The following is a 17,171-nucleotide window of genomic DNA, read 5'->3' as shown; positions in this document are numbered from 1 at the left end:
CCACGAGACCAGCAGGGCGCTTGCACGTACCCTCGAAGGTCTTGATGAAGACTTGGGACAGATCTGCCCAGCTGTAGATGCTTGACAGAGCAAACTAGTTCAGCCAAGCTCGCGCCGAGCCGTCGAGCATCAGGGGGAGATGTTTCATGGCGACTTGGACTTCCACTCTCTAGTCGTCCAACCAAGTTTCTGGTTTGGACTCTCCTGTGAACTTGCTGATCCCCGTCGCCAATCGGAAGTTGAGAGGGATGTCACCTGAGCGGATGGTCCGACTGAAGCACTCGGGACCAGAAACGACGGTCCTGCCTCCACTCGGACGGTCTCTATCGTGACCATCACGGTGGGCTCGACTTCTGTCGACCTTCTTCTGGGCGATGTACACTCTTGCATCTGGCCTGGGATCATGCGCGTCGCCGACTGAACGACGATCATCGTGATGCCGGGGCCCGTAAGGCCCATCCCGCGGAGGAATGCGCGAACGGCGACGATCTTCGACATTCCTGGAACGGCTGCCCCCCCCCTGCATCGCTGATGAGAGTCGGGGCTGAAAACCGACCAATGCGTGTTCGCGTGAACAGAACTGTTGTCGATCCTATTGTGCGACTGGGAGACCGCCGAATTCTGTTGCTGCGCCATATGCAACAGGGCACGGATCTGCTCGATCCCTCTACCAGCCTCTGAATTAGTCGGCTGGAGAGAATCGGCTATCCTGGCAGCGACAGCCAGGTTGAGGATGGGTGTGCGGAACACCTCGACGTTGCTCTCGCGAGTGCGTCGACTGGCAGAACGATAGTGTTGACGACGAGCGCCGGATGATTCTTTCATGGGAATCAACCATGAGAACTTCGGTTGCAGGCCCGCGACCCAAGTACTCGGAAGGTAACTCAGTCGGAACTGAGTCCAAGCACTGGGATGGCGGCACGACTATAACCGATTCAAGGACCGCCACTTGAGAGGACGCGTTCTGTCGCGCCTGGGCGTGTCGCACCCAACGTTGGAGCCACGGACGACGGGACCGTTTGTTGCAGCGCGTGACAGGGGCGAAGATCGACACCGGGGCCGATGGCTGGAGAAGGAGGACGCCGCGGGAACCGGCAGGGAAGTGTGTAGCCCCGCGACTGGGGAGTGCCTTGACGTCGAGGGGCGCATCCCGAAGCCATGCCGAATCGTCGACGATGAAGGAGAGTGCGCAGAAGAGGATCTCATGATCCATGCACAGATCTCTGCCGGACGACATGATGAAAAGATGAAATCGCAAACTCGCCGGAAGTCGCTTAGACGCCTGCCCCACGGTAGGCGCCAACTGTCGTGGGTATAAGTATGACAGTAGAAGTGTAGGGTACGAAAGGATAGCAGAGCCTTAGCTACGGCGAGGATGTATGAGTTCAGGCCCCTCTACGGTGGAGGTAAAAGCCCTACGTCTCAGTGCTCTTGGGAGCTTTAGTGTCGAGTGGATTATAGGATTACAGTAAAAGCCAACCCCCGCACCAGTGGGGAGGGCGGCTTATATAGAGTGCGTTGCCCTTCATAATGGCCCGGTGGACAGGGGTGGAATAGTGGCAAATAAATGCTTACGTTACAGGTAACGTAAGCCTTAAATGTTAATAATGGTGTATGAAAACGTATGACCGTTGCCCTCCTGGGAGGTTACGATGTACAGAGTGGATTCCAGTCGGTACGTTAAATATGCTCCGAATGCTCGTCGCCGACTGGATGATGGGGGAGGCACTTAGTTCAGTCGGAACTGTCTAAGGGCCTTGTCCTCTATGAAGGGTAGTCCTTGGGTAGGACCTATAGGGCAGGCCTATGACCCTACCCTGGGACTATAACCCCATCAGTGGGTGAACGAATTACAGTCGAGCAATTGATAGAACCGCACAAAGTCGTGACGTTATCTATGGCAATGATTATATCTATAGGCATCACGTTCAAAACAAGTAGACCGATACTTTCTGCATGTACTACTATTACTCCACACGTCGACCGCTATCCAGCATGCATCTAGTGTATTAAGTCCAAAAGAACATAGTAACGCCTTAAGCAAGATGACATGATGTAGATGAACAATCTCAAATCTATGATGAAAGCCCATCTTGTTACCCTTGATGGCAACAACATGATGCGTGCCTTGCTGCCCCTTCTGTCACTGGGAAAGGTCACCGCACGGTATGAACCCAAAACCAAGCACTTCTCCCATTGCAAGAATCATAGATCTAGTTGGCCAAACAAAACCCAAGACTCGGAGAGACTTACAAGGATATCAAATCATGCATATAAGAAATCAGCAAAGACTCAAATATAATTCATAGATAATCTGATCACAAATCCGCAATTCATCGGATCTCGACAAACACACCACCAAAGAGGAATACATCGGATAGATCTCCATGAAGATCATGGAGAACTTTGTATTGAAGATCCAAGAGAGAGAAGAAGCCATCTAGCTACTAACTACGGACTCGTAGGTCTGAAGTGGACTACTCACGAGTCATTGGAGAGGCGATGATGTTGATGTAGAAGCCCTCCAACTCCAAAGTCCCCTCCGGCAGGGCACCGGGAAGGGTCTCCAGATGAGATCTCGCGGAAACGGAAGCTTGCGGCGGCGAAAAAGTGTTTTCGTGGATGCCCTGATTTTTTCTAGGATTTTAGGGAATATATAGGCAAAAAAGCTAGGGCAGGGGAGCTCCACGGGGGCCACAAGCCTGGTACCCGTCGGCCCCCCTGGTGGTGGCTACAGGGCTTGTGGGCTCCCTGTGGCTCTCCTGCCTTGGCCCTCAAGTCCCCCGATCTTCTTCTGTTCTGGAAAAAATTATTTCCGGGATTTTATTCCGTTTGGACTCCGTTCCAAAATCAGATCTGAAAAGAGTCAAAAACACAGAAGAAACAGGAACTGGCACTTGGCATTGAATTAATAAGTTAGTCCCAAAAAAGATATAAAAGGTATATAAAACATCCAAAGTTGACAAGATAACAGCATGAAACCATCTAAAATTATAGATACGTTTGAGACGTATCAAGCATCCCCAAGCTTAACTCATGCTCGTCCTCGAGTTGGGAAGTGATAAAGAATGAATTTTTGATGCTTTCATGCTACCTAGAATAGATGTCCTTTGTAACTCCTCTTATGTGACATGAATGTTCAGATCCATTAGATTCAAAACAATAGTTTTCTATTGATGTGGAAACAATAATACTTCAAGCAAACTAGCAAGGTAATCATGAACTTTCAAAATAACAAGGCCAAAAGAAAGTTATTCCTACAAAAGCATATTGTCTTGCTATGATCTATCATCCTTGCACAACGAATTTAAATCATGCACAACCTCGGTATTAGCCAAGTAATTGTTTTCACACTTTTACTTTCTAAAACTTTTTCAACTCTCACGCAATACATGAGCGTGAGCCATGGTTTTAGCACTATAGGTGGAATGGAGTGTGGTGGAGGTTGCAAGACAAACAAGGAGAAGATGGTCACATTAACTAGGCATATCAATGAGCTATGGAGATGCTCATCAATAGATATCAATGTGAATGAGTAGGGATTGCCATAAAAATGATGCACTAGAGCTAAGAGTATGTGAAAGCTCTTAAAGAAAACTAGTGGGTGTGCATCCAACTTGCTTGCTCACGAAGACCTAAGGCAATTTTGAGGAAGCCTGTCATTGGAATATACAAGCCAAGTTATATAATGAAAATTTCTCACTAGCTATATGGTGGTGACAAAACGAGAGACTCTCAATCATGAAGATCATGGTGCTTAATAAGCACAAGTGTGGAAGGATAGTAGCATTGTCCCTTCTCTCTTTTTCTCTCATTATTTTTTTGTGGGCTCTTTGGCCTCTTTTTTTATTATTATTTTTTATTTTGGTGGGCATCTTTGGCCTCTTTTTGTAAATGGGCTTCGCTAGCCTCTTTTATTTCCTCACATGGGACAATGCTCCATCAATGATGATCATCACACTTACAACTCAAAAGTTAGAGCAATGATGACTCTATATGGAATGCCTTCGGTAGTGTACCGTGACAATGATCTAGCATGTCATAGACATCAATGGAAACATCATGCTAGCTATATTACGATCATGCAATGGCAATGTAGAAGTGATGGCACATGTAATGGTGGTAATTGCATGGCAATACATCTCCGAATAGCTTTGAAAAACCCATAGTAGGTAGGTATGGTGGCTGTTTTGAGGGAGGCTAATGGTGGGTTTTGTGCTCCGGCGAAAGCTGCACGGCACTAAAGAAGATAATGATGGTGGAAGGTGAAAGTGCATCTAAACCATGGACTCAACATTGGTCATGAAGAACTCATATACTTGTTGCAAAAGTTTTAGTAGTAATCAAAACAAAGCATTCAACGCATCATCGCGCGATCCCGACCGCCACACAAAGGATGACAATCAATAGACTAATCATGCTCAGACTTCATCACATAGCGGTTCACCATACGTGCATGCTACGGGAATCACTAAATTCAACACAAGTATTTCTTGATCCACAACACCTTACTAGCATAACTTCAATATTACCACAACCACAACTCAAAACTAATTGAGAGGAATCAAACTTCTCTAACTACTCAATGCACATGAAGGTGGAAGTTTTCATATCCCTTTGGATAACTACCCCTTCTGAGACTACTTTCATAGCATAAGCCAACTACCAAGCCACGCACCGCTGTGCTCTAAAAGATATAAGTGAAGCACATAGAGCAAAATCAACTAGCTCAAAAGATATAAGTGAAGCACATGTGAGCTGAATTGTCTAACCAAAGGATATAAGTGAAGCTCGACAAAATCACGGTGAGTGCATGTATCTCTCTCTAGGTGTGCAGCAAGGAAGATTGTGACAAAACAAAAATAAAAGACTCCTACGATACAATACGCTCCAAGCAAAACAAATAACATGTGGTGAATAAAAATATAGCCCCAAGTAACGTTACCGATGGATTGAAGACGAAAGAGGGGATGCCTTCCTGGGGCATCCCCAAGCTTAGGCTTTTACGGCATCCTTGAATAAACTTGGGGTGCCTTGGGCATCCCCAATCTTGAGCTCTTGCCACTCTTTATCTCTTTGTCCATAAGAACTTCACCCAAAACTTGAAAACTTCACAACACGAAACTTAAACAGAAACTCGTGATAACATTAGTATAAGAAAGCAAACCACCACTTCCTTAGGTATTGTAGCAAACTTAAATTCTACTTATATTGATGTTGGGTTACTATATTTTCAATCTTCCATGGCTAATACCCCCGATACTATCCATGGTTTCATCAAAATAAGCAACCAACTCAACAAAAACAGAATTTGTTAACAGCAGACCAGTCTGTAGCAATCTGTATACTTGTATACTTCTTGTACTTCAACAATTCTGAAAAATTACGACAGTCTGAAGAATTTGCATAGCAATCAGCAGCAAAAAGAATCAACTCAAAAGCTCTTACAGAAAAAAAAAATTGAAAGTTCTTTTCATGAGCAGAAAGTTTCTGTCTTTTCCAGCATGACCAAACGATCATCCCCAAGACTAATCATAACGGTTTTACTTGGCACAAACGCAAAAAGAAACACAAAAAGCACAATCATAACAGAATTATGAAAGTGTGGAAAACACAAAACAGAAATAAAAAGCATAGATTCGTTGGGTTGCCTCCCAACAAGCGCTATTTTTTAACGCCCTTAGCTAGGCATCAATGATGCTCACACAAAAGACAAGAGTTGAAGCACAATGAGAGCATCATAAAGCATGTGAAAATCACATCTAAGTCTAACATACTTCCTATGCATAGGCATTTTATAGGAAAACAAATTGGCAAGACAACCAATAGTTACCAAATGCAAGGAAGAAGAAAGAGACAATAGCAATCTCAACATAACGAGAGGTAATTTGGTAACATGAAAGTTTCTACCACAATATTTTCCTCTCTCATAGCAATTACATGTGGGATCATAATCAAATTCAACAATATAGCTATCACATAGGATATTCTTTTCATGATCCACATGCATGCAAAGTTGACGCTCTTCAAAAATAGTGGGATTATCATCAAATGAAGTCATGAGTTCTCCAAACACACTTTCAATATTATTGCAAATATCATATTCATCATGATGCTTAAACAAATTTTCAAGATCATAAGAAAAATCATCGCCCCACTCATGATCATTGCAACAAGTAGTGTACAAAGCAAAACTAGCATCCCCAAGCTTAGGGTTTTGCATATTTTTAGCATGATTGTCACTAATAGAATTTATAGTGAAACCATTGCAATCATGCTTTTCATCCAAGGAGCCCTTGATACGTCGCAAACGTATCTATAATTTTTTATGGTTTCATGTTGTTATCTTGTCATCTTTGGATGTTTTATGTACCTTTTATATCTTTTTGGGGACTAACTTATTAATTCAGTGCCAAGTGCCAGTTCCTATTTTTTCTGTGTTTTTGGCTCTTTTCAGATCTGATTTTGGAACGGAGTCCAAACGGAATAAAATCCCCGAAATGATTTTTTTCCCGAACGGAAGAAGATCAGGGGGCTTTTGGGCCAAGCCAGGAGGGCTACAGGGAGGGGCCGAAGCTGGTTTGTTTCAGCTGATCTGTTTCAGGTAATCAGGTTCTTCACTTTCTTTTAGAACAGATTTTTTCTTCCTGGTGAAACAAATCACCTGCACATCGAACAACTGAACTGCAGAACTGGAGAAGGGTCATGCTGACTGCCACTCACGGATCTGCTGATTTGGCCACCTACATCAACATTTAGGTGCCTTTGTTCCCTGTTTTAATCATTTTATGATGCTTGTTCTTGATAAGTAACATGTCCTTTAGAAAGCATTTATCTGGTAGTAACAAAAGGAAGATAAAAAAGCAAAAAGATGAAGAGGTAAAATCTCTAAAACGATCACTTAACAGATATTTCAAACCTGGTAGTTCTTCTAGAGGTCCCCTGGAATTGGCCATAGTATGTGTTGAACAACCAACTGAGAATGCAAATGCTACTGATGATGATATGGATGTGGGTAATGGTAATTCCAACAAGCATGAAAATGTAACTCGTTCATCAAATTGTGAATCACCGAGTCAGGGCCCTGCACCGAGTGTCGATAAACAAGAACCATCCACTGTTGATATTTTTGACCCACGAAACTGGGATAATCTGGATGATAATGCAAGGGATATTTTAGTTGAGAAGGATATTAATCTGGATATTAATGTGGGTAAGGAATGATGATATTGTGTTCCCTCTAGATAGTAATTCTAGACATTTTTCACTGTCTTATTATTCCAGAAAGTTGAGGAATGGAGAGGTACATGCCAGGAAATGATTGGTTTACTCTGAACATGCTAACAAAGTGTACTGTTTTTGTTGCAAGCTTTTCAAATCCCATAGCAACAAGAGTGCGTTAGCTGGTAATGGTTTTAGTGACTGGAAGCATCTTAGCGAGAGGCTTAAAGAACATGAAAATGGTGTAGAACACATTAAAACCATGAACACTTGGAATGAGTTAAAAGTTAGACTGGCCAAAAATAAAACCATTGATAAGGATTGCAACAGCAGATTAATAAGGAGAAAGAACATTTGAGACAAGTGTTAGTGAGATTAGTAGCAATTGTTAAATATCTTGGTAACCGTAACTTGGCTTTCCGTGGATCTAGTGAGAAACTTTATCAACATAACAATGGTAAATTTTTGGCATGTGTAGAGATGATTGCTGAATTTGATCCACTAATGCAGGAACATCTTAGAAGAATTCAGAACGATGAAATTTATCATCACTATCTCAGCCACAAAATTCAGAATGAGTTGATTTCTCTATTGGCCTCTAGTGTTACTAGTTCTATCTTACAAATTATTAAAGAAGCTAAATATTTCTCCATAATTCTTGATTGTACTCCACCTGCAAGTACTTCGCTCCGACGCGCCTTATTCGCGCGCCGCCGCCGTTCTGCATCGAGCAGACGCATCATCCCCAGTCACTGTAGATGTCGCGTTGATTTGATCCAGAAGTTGTGCTCGAGCGCCGAAACGGGGGCAGCAAGCGGGCAGAGGTACGACCGCGGAGGCGGGTGGGTTGAGATCGACAATAGTGGTGGTTGAGGTCGGCCGTGGCGGCGAGTGGTGTAGCAGCGGCCTGGGCACATGCCAGGGTGGACCAGGGTCGACGCGATGCGCTCGAGCACCGCAACAGGGGCAGTGAGCGGGGAGAGGTACGGTCGCGGAGGCATGTGGGTTGAGATCGGCAGCGGTGGCGGTTGAGGTCGGCCGCGGCGGTGAGTGGTGTGGCGGCGGCCTGGGCACAGGCCAGGATGGACCAGGGTCGACGGGAGGAGGCGATGCGTACGGGTATAATTTTTGCAGCGAATCATTTTTTCCTTTTGCGTTGCAGATAAATGATGGGGCGCGGGTTGAATAAAAAAAATTACAGGGTTTTTTATAAAAATGCCGCGGTGGGTTTTTCGATGGAAGCAATAGCCGCTTTATTATTAGGTATAGATTTATTTATTGTGAGATTTTGAAGAAAATCAAATCCAAGCTTATGGTGCCATGGATTTTTTTTTCTAAGAAAATCGGTTAGGCCTTGTTCGGTTGATAGGAAAGTGAAAGGAATTTGACAAGGATCGAGAAGATTAAATCCCTAATAAATTAAAATCCCCTTCAATCCTCACGGAAAGAGGATTAACCAAACAAGGCCTCATGGATTTTGTGTGTGGCCTGGAAGAGGAGGGGGAGGATTAGGAGAAGCGCCAACATGATATTCGGCATGGTTGCTACTTTGAATTGTATGTCTATCGCTGCGTGCGTGCGTGCATGTGTGTGTGTCGTTGTAGCTGGGATCATTTTTTTTAACAGAAACAAAAGCTTTGCCTCATCTCATTAATTAAGAAGACGAGAATTGCCCGGTTGATTAACGGACAACAGGGCGACATGGCAACCCACATAAGAACGCACACACGTCGCCGAGGAGAGAACATCCTCGAGGCTGCAACCCGGTGTCATCGCCATCAGACCTACCCAAGGGCGACTCCGACTCCACCATCGACGACCATCAACATAGCCCTCACCGCAAGCAAACGCCGAGGGCCATGTCGGCCACTGCCAAATAGTCAACCGCACGCGTCAATTACCAGACAGTTCCGACTCTATCGACGAACATTGTAGGAGAAAAGTATTGAGCCTGAGCCAAGCCAGCACCACAACCCACCACCCACCTCGCGTCATCGTCACCGCAAGTCCCTGCCTCAGCAACTCCGACTCTAGAAAGACAAAGTGTGGCGCGGCAACCCCTTGAACACGCCGGATGAGACCGACTACCAAAACTCAACAGCAGACCAACTCCGCCCGAAGCCGCCATCATAGCCACACAAGAAGTCGCACCAACCACATCGTCAGTCGGGCACCTGCCGACCATGATGTTGTGCATGTCCAGATCCGGGAAAGCACGAAGGAGACCGATGACCCTCAAGGTAACACCCCAAGGAGGTAGCGATGTGGGAACGACGTCGTCACCCGACTCGCTTTGGAGTCTTACGCTTTTGCTCGATGGCCATGGTCCGAAGGTGCTGGGCGAGGAGAGGATCCACAACGACCCCCAAGGAGGAAAACGACGTCCATGGACGTCGTACCGTCTAGGCTTTCGCCCGGAGCCACCTCGTCGAGCATCCCCACGCAACCGGCGATGCAGCACCACCGGTCCGCAAGCCCGCCATCCCACACACTTCCTACGAGACGACGGCGTCACCGCCACGCAGGAGCCACCAACCTCATCGTCAACAATCACCGACGAGCCGGAGCCGGCCAAACTGACACCGATCGCCGGCACCCCCCCCCCCCCCCCGTCATACCCAACAACACCGCCCCCATCACGACCAGCAGCAGCCCCAGGTCCACGCCGTGCACAGCCCGCGCCTTTCACTCCCTAGCGCCAGCTCCGAGCGGGCGAGGCCCTGAGCTCCGCCAGGCAGAGGGAGACACGTCCCACCAGGAGGCAACGCGCCCCGCAGCGAGCCCATAGGCCATCGTCGTCGGGAGGGGAACCACCCGCAGCTGCCTGAGATCCGGATTCGAACCCCACCCGCAGCTGTCGCGTGCCAAGCAGGTGCCCCATCGCCGCCGCGCCACCACCAACAGCATGTCGTTGCCAAAAGACCTCGTCGTTGCGCCGCCGGACCCCGCGCCCACCACCACGAGACGAGGAAAGAGGGTGCCCCGCCGCTAGCCACCACAAGGGGCTTTGCCTGAGCGGCTCTGACCGACGGCGAAGGCAAGGGAGGGTGAGAGAGGTCGCCTACGGCCGGATCTGGAGTCGCCGCCCGGGTCGCCCGCGGGGAGGGGCGACGCGGGGGCGCGTTTCAGTTTTCTAGTTGGGATCATGGATTACTAGATAGGTGGCGCGGCTTGCCGCACGTTGCCCGCATGTCGTCATCGTTGCTTTCTTTGAACCTCCATTGTTCCAGAGTTTGTAATTTATTTTTCTAATGTTGAAGTTGTCCTTTTTCTCGTATTTCACTTGACAAGAATAACAACTGTATGTTACAAGCAAAGCAAATGGATCTGGTAACATGTCCATCCATAGGCATTTATTCTCAAGCAACGAAAAGATGTCCATTCATGGATCTGGTAAAATTCATATGGCTCAAGCCTCTTGAACGAGTGTGAATGACACAAGGAAAGAAAAACTCCATCTAGCTTATTGGGGGCCTATTTGCATTGAGAAGTAATTTGGTCATCTTGGAGCTAATCTACAAGATGTGAATATGCGCCTATCAGGATCTTGGACCAAAAGATATATAAATGGAGATGGAAACTTGTGTGGAAACAGACATCTTAAATATCTTTGCAACCTCAAATATAGAAGAAATGGTATCCAACCTCTAGTAGATAAAGATACGAAGGAAACTGATGGATGGAGGGGCAACCTTCTGTCGTGCAAGCTTGAATAATTTTTAATGGCAACTCTTCTGTCATGGCAATAATTAAATCTATTAAAGTTCGGTTATAGATGAGTCACATGTAGTGGTAGTAAAGGCCTCCAGTTGATTCATTATCATCCATCTGCTCCACAACCTCAATCTTGATTTCTTTGTTGACCATCATAGATGATTACAATCTTGATTTCTTTGTTGACCATCATAGATGATTACAATATCAAATTGGTAGGATACCTTTGTTCCAAAATAAGTGTCTTAAGCTCAATACAACTTTGTATTAAAGCTAGTACAAAATTAAGACGGATATTTTGAAACAGAGAAAGTACTTCTGAAATAACCCTAATTATTATTGACATATGAAGTAGATAAAAGTAAACAATAATATTCTTCTCTGCTTTATTGAGGAGTCAGCCCCTTTATATAGTACTGTAGACAAGAGTTGACAACAAGCCGGTAGGTCCATTCAAACTCTAATAAAATCTCTAAACCAAGTGGACCCTATCCTAGCAAACAAGGCCCCACGTTTGACGGGATGGCCCACGTAGCATACACACGAATAGTTTTCCCCACAATAATCTTCCACGAGATGCCCTCATCAAATGAAAGGGACTAGGCAGGGAGACCATCAAAGATGAAGGGACTAGGCAGGGAGACCATCAAAGATGAAGGGACTAGGCAGGGAGACCATCAAAGATGAAGGGACTAGGCAGGGAGACCATCAAAGAACTTCATGTAGTCATCAAATGTTTCGCCATGCCTGATCTTAACGATGGACCCATCATCCTCTACCTGCAGAGCAGAAACACAACAAATTGGTTCGAATGAATATCAAGCATAAAAGAGAGGAAAGTACATCGAGGGCGAATAAAGGAATAAATGTTCGTCTCCACAGTTTTAGGATGAGAAAACTGCAAATGCAGAGAGAAGAATAAGCAATAGTTTGTACCCAATACTCGGCTGGTCTCATCTTCAGGTTGTAGGTCGAAGCCATGCTCATGCAGTAGGCTCCTGCGTCATGGACAACCAAACCAGCTCCCTACAAGTGCAGTGTCAGAAGGGCGCAGACATGGGTTAAAGTTGTCTGAGAAAAAAACATAGATGGTATTATCAAACCTTGTCAGGCGTTGGAAGCTCCCTGTCTTTGCCAAGGAAATCTGCAGATTCACAGACTGGCCCAACAATGTCAAAGGTTGCTACTTCTGCACCTGGAGAGGGGGAAACTAGTTCTATATGCTGCAACACAAGAATTATGATCAACAGGTAAATAATGATACACCTGGTCAAATAACTGCAGATGTCGATTTTGTGTATATGGGTTCCAAAACAGATAAGTAATACGAGACCAGAAGCAATAATAGTAATACTCATTAGTCGTGGTAACTCTAGACAAACCTGATATGCTCCATATAGACTAGGCCTAATGAGCTCCGCCATGCTGCCATCAACAACAATGAAATTCTTTGTGCCATTAGATTTTACACCGGTGACCTTGTTAACGAAGCAGCAAGTATTGGCGATCAGGGATCTTCCAGGTTCGATAATGAGAGTAAGATCCCGTGAGAGGACCAATTCCCGGACCTACCAAAATTATGATACCAACTTTTCAGCCTTTACCATAAAATACATTGTGATACCATAAACAGAGGGTGAGCTCTACATGATGAAACTAGAAAGCGTTTATTCCCACAAAGATACAAATCCTAAACATAATATAGATACTGACTCACAGTGTTGATAAGATCCATAGGTGTAGGCAAGACTGCACCCGTGTGGTGGTAGTCTATCCCCAAGCCACCTCCGATATTCAGGTACTCCAACTCAAAACCTTGCGCTCGAATTTCATCAACAAAGTTCACCATAAGATTTGCAGCGTCTCTAAATATATCGACCTAAACAAAAGTAAGTTGCAACTTGGTTCAGACACGCACAAACTACTTGATTTCAACAGAAATACTGCATGTTAAAAACTTAACAGAAGTGACAGGACCTGTATAGCAAAGTCACCTTTATATAAACAGAAATACATGTATAGGATGAATAACAAGCACATATTGGAGGAAGCTATTGTGTACAGGTGATACTGAATTCAGTGCAAACTAATGATATCCAAGTGCAACTCATCAAATGGACTAACCCGAGCTAGAGTTGTCGTCAGGTAAAGTTAGGTAACCAATGCCCACATCCAAACTTTAATGACCTGATGGTGCCAACTGCACATACCCAGTTCACCCATTTCCTATTGGGTAGGCAGTGGATAATCACAATATTCACCTTCGTAGCTAATATGAACTGTGTCTGTCGTCCATCGAACACTTCATATACAGAGTGGAATCGAGGTTAATAGTGCACTGGAAGTGTTGTGATACGAACCAGAACCACCCCTCTATTCTAGAGGCCACAACTAAACCATTCTCTACACAATGATTTGATGATATGTAGCTCAGAATAGTACGTTAGCTGATATCATTGTTTTTAAGGCATCCCCGAAGCGTCGCCTAGGCGTCAGAGCGCTCAGAGACGGCGAGGCGTTGAGCTCGCCTTAGGCCATGGAGGCGTCCAGATTCCCTTCCTGAGGCGTCACCTAGGCAGGCGAGGCGTCGCTTTGGTCCAATTTGGACGCCTGGGGCGGGATTGGGCAGGGTTGGGCAGGAACTGGTGAGTGGCGGAGCGGGAAACAGAAATTGGGCGGGACTGGATAGAAATTTGGGGCCAATCTGAGCTGAAATAGATGGGAGAGAGAGTGGGGAACACGACGGTGCAGAAAAATCAATCTGAGAGAGAGAGAGAGAAGAGCTCTCTCTTCTCAGGCGGGCAGCCCCTCCTCCGCCAGATCCTGTCCGCTGGCCAAGCTTCCTCCCTCGTCCAGCTTCCTCCCCATCAACGGCCAAGCTTGGCGCATCCCTCCCCCAGCAGGGCAACAAGGTAGGACTGCCCTCTCTCCCCATGGTCTCTTTCGTCTCCGCCCCTCACTTCTGTGCTGCTGTGTTGTGCTGCTGGGGGGGGAGAGTGGGGAACACACTGATGACAAAAATGAACTAAGGCGTCGCCTCGCCTCGCGCTTTAAGCGCCCCCCCCCCAACGCCTTAAAAACTGTGGCTGATATAGAATTCCATAGAAGTAAGCATTTAATGTTACGTGATGCAGCATCAGGGTTGTCCATAGTGGAATAAAAGGTAAAATCAATTCTGTGTGCTGAAGAGTGTCGGTAGGCCTCACACAAGATGTTGTCACCGCACACAGAAATGCAATTTAAAACTACGCTTAGTCAACCAAAAACTGAAGCAACTAAGAAATTACTCAAATGGACTTATATATTAGTTTACAGAGGGAGTACTTATTATCAAATGGTGCAAGACATTACCTTTGTAATGGTAGATCCAAGATGGCAATGAACACCCACCAGTTTGATATCATTTGAGTACGACTTAATCGAGTCTAAGAACCATTGCAATTTTTCATTGCGAATCCCAAATTTGGATGTTTTGTTTCCAGTGGCAACATATGGATGAACCTGATGACAAGAACATAAATACAACAATCAGAATACTGCTCCACGACAGAAAATGCGCTGTATGATGTGCAGAGCTCAATGGATCATACAATTTTTCACATAATTAATTACATTACAAAGAAATATGCTTTGATCATGGTTCATTACACAAAGTTGTAATGCATCTTCCAAAGCACACGTACGCACACACAAACAACTAATATATATAAAAAAGGTAGCCCTAGTAAATAGAAGGGAAAAGAATCAACAAGTAATTTGAGTTGCCACATAATGATATTTGCCATGTGTGTGCGTGCTTTGGAAGGGAGGGATAATTGTACCTGCGGATCCACATCTGGATTAATTCTGAGCAAAACAGGCACTTGCTTTCCTGCAACTCTTGCAGCAGTGACAATATTCTCCAAATCAAATTCACTGTCTATATTTACAAATACTCCACTCTCTGCAGCTAAAACAAGATCTTCCAATGTCTTTCCATTTCCATTAAATATGCACCTGATCTTCAAAATATACAAACTCAACATAGTTAGTTACCTTCTCCGCACGAAAATTTCTCATCAACTGATACACAATTAACTGTTCCAGATAAAGGGTTCAAAAAGTCAGAACAACACATAACTTGTAAAGAATGTTCTCAAATATCAGACTGTAAACCCTGAACTCGCCATTGTAAAGTGACTTTACTAAGAGCCCTTTAGGCCAATGGATTGTTACATAAACCAGGGTATATTTGATAGCATAATTTTGCCTTGTACTATTGCCGAGTTATGGGCAACCAAATGGAATTAGCGACAACTTGGTCGCCCCTGCTTTCACCAGAGTTTTCTTATATGACTAAAAACAGTATAAGGAAAATTAGGCTATTGTGTACAAAGTTAAATAGACAGGCTCCTGCGATAAGATTAATTACACAATTAGTCATTTTCATCCTTCATTCTTCTTGTCGTAAGACCTGAGCTGGAAAAAGAATGTTTCAATAGCAGACTGGCGGTAACAAGTGTAAAAACAAGATGATTTCTCTTTCTGTAATTCATCCAGATATAAACAGCCTAATTCGAAGTTGGAAACTGAGGACCTGTAAATCGATCCACCAAACTTACTGCTGCACTCGTACATTTCAAATGAAGCATCCAACAGGGGAAAAAATCTAACTTAAGTGCTTTAAAGCCAAACATAATGATATGCCCTTTGTTTCACATAGAAAGTACAAATTGTTTTTTATTTGGGATCACTGCAAGTTGTTGTCTTCAAAACATACATAAGAGGCATAGAAAACTAAACAAGTTATGGTCAACACATATGCAGGTCTTCCATATATGTTTTCTAAGACTTTAATCCCCTGTGCAAAAATTCGTCCGATTAACCAGTTAACTAGCCGATTAATCCCTACTCGTAGGGTCAGCGAGTAGTCGATAAACTGATAAATCATCCGATTAATTGATTAACTTGCCAATTAGCCTATTAATCCCCTACTCGCTAGCCAACCGAGCAGCTACCAGTTAGCGATTTCCTCAACAATGCTTTAATCTGACATACAGGATATTGGCACTTGCAGCACTATGCAAGTATGGCTGTATGGGCAGCAATCCAAACAGTCCTTAGTCAACCCATTGCATATAATGTACGGTTGCATCACGAAATAGGAACAAAAAGCCACATATTATAAGCCTACGCAAGGCCCGTTAGCTGAACAAAATTATGGCAAACATGACTTCGGATCAATGATGAAATCTGCACCTTTCACAGCCTGCACTTGTATTCTTACTGGTACACACAACGAACCAGTAATGTCCACGGTCAACATTGTAGGACAGTTTCCCCACTCCTCGGTAACAAATGCAGCACAGCGTGTTCTACTTGATCCAAAGTTAAAACAAAGGACGATAGCAAATGCACGAGACTTGCGCATGATCCATCCAAAGTAGAAGAAGAGACACAAGGAAGAAAGCCGCACCTGGTGGGGTCAAATCCTGCCCGCAGCGCGAGGCGGAGCTCGTTGCCGCTGACGAGGACGGCGCCGCAGCCGAGCCCCCGCAGGAGCTGCAGCACGCTGAGGTTGTTGTTGGCCTTCACCGCGTACCCGACGATTGAGCGGAGCCCCTGGAGCGCCTTGTCGTAGGCGGTGAAGTTCCGGACGACCTGCGGCTTGCTGTAGAGATAGAACGGGGTCCGGTCTGCCGCCGCCATCGTGTCCTCCACCCGCACCCCCTCGCAGTAGAGGTGGCCGTCGGCGCCGCGCTGGAAGCAGTGCTTGGGCGCCTCCCCCATGGCCACGCGCGTGGACGGGGAGGCGGTGGAGAGGGAGGCGCGGAGGGGGGCCGCGGGTCCGTGGCGGCGCCGGATGGAGACGGATGCGGCGCGGCTGCGGCGCGGTTGGCTGGCGGGGTTGGGGGTCAGCGAGGGGGCGAGGGAGCGGGAGAGGAGGTTGGCCGCCGCCATTGCTAGGGTTTGTGTGGGGGTGGGGGTGGGGGTGAGGGTTGAGGAGGGTGGGTTTAAGCCGTTTGGGAATGGTCGACGCTTCAGCTGGATGAAATGAAAATAGGTGAGCAGTCCGCCGTCGCACTCTCACTGGCCGTCGGATTAACTCAAAGGGCAAGTACACGCATAGGGCGCTTTGGTTTAGATCTCTCTTGGAGCCATTTTGCAAATTTGTTTCGGTTGGGTCATTTGTTTCGGTTGGATTTTGGTTGTCTAAATTACGCTTCTTGCATGAAGGAAGCAATGAGTTAGGACGT

At 45.7% G+C, this 17,171-nt stretch overlaps 1 protein-coding gene across 1 annotated transcript; it reads right to left on the bottom strand.

Moving 5' to 3' along the window:
• Positions 1 to 11,297: 11,297 nt before the first annotated feature.
• On the bottom strand, positions 11,298 to 16,930 carry LOC123401308 (probable diaminopimelate decarboxylase, chloroplastic). The gene is made up of 9 exons (XM_045095082.1): positions 16,391 to 16,930; positions 14,757 to 14,931; positions 14,287 to 14,436; positions 12,653 to 12,814; positions 12,318 to 12,503; positions 12,039 to 12,158; positions 11,872 to 11,961; positions 11,642 to 11,714; positions 11,298 to 11,610 (listed from the first exon to the last, which is right to left on the bottom strand). Exons 1-9 carry the CDS (start codon positions 16,873 to 16,875, stop codon positions 11,597 to 11,599), a joined length of 1,455 nt encoding a protein of 484 aa, XP_044951017.1. The 5' UTR covers positions 16,876 to 16,930; the 3' UTR covers positions 11,298 to 11,596.
• Positions 16,931 to 17,171: the final 241 nt, after the last annotated feature.

This window comes from Hordeum vulgare, chromosome 6H, assembly GCF_904849725.1.
Source record: "Hordeum vulgare subsp. vulgare chromosome 6H, MorexV3_pseudomolecules_assembly, whole genome shotgun sequence".
NCBI lineage: Eukaryota > Viridiplantae > Streptophyta > Magnoliopsida > Poales > Poaceae > Hordeum > Hordeum vulgare.
This window is presented reverse-complemented; position numbering and strand designations above follow the sequence as displayed.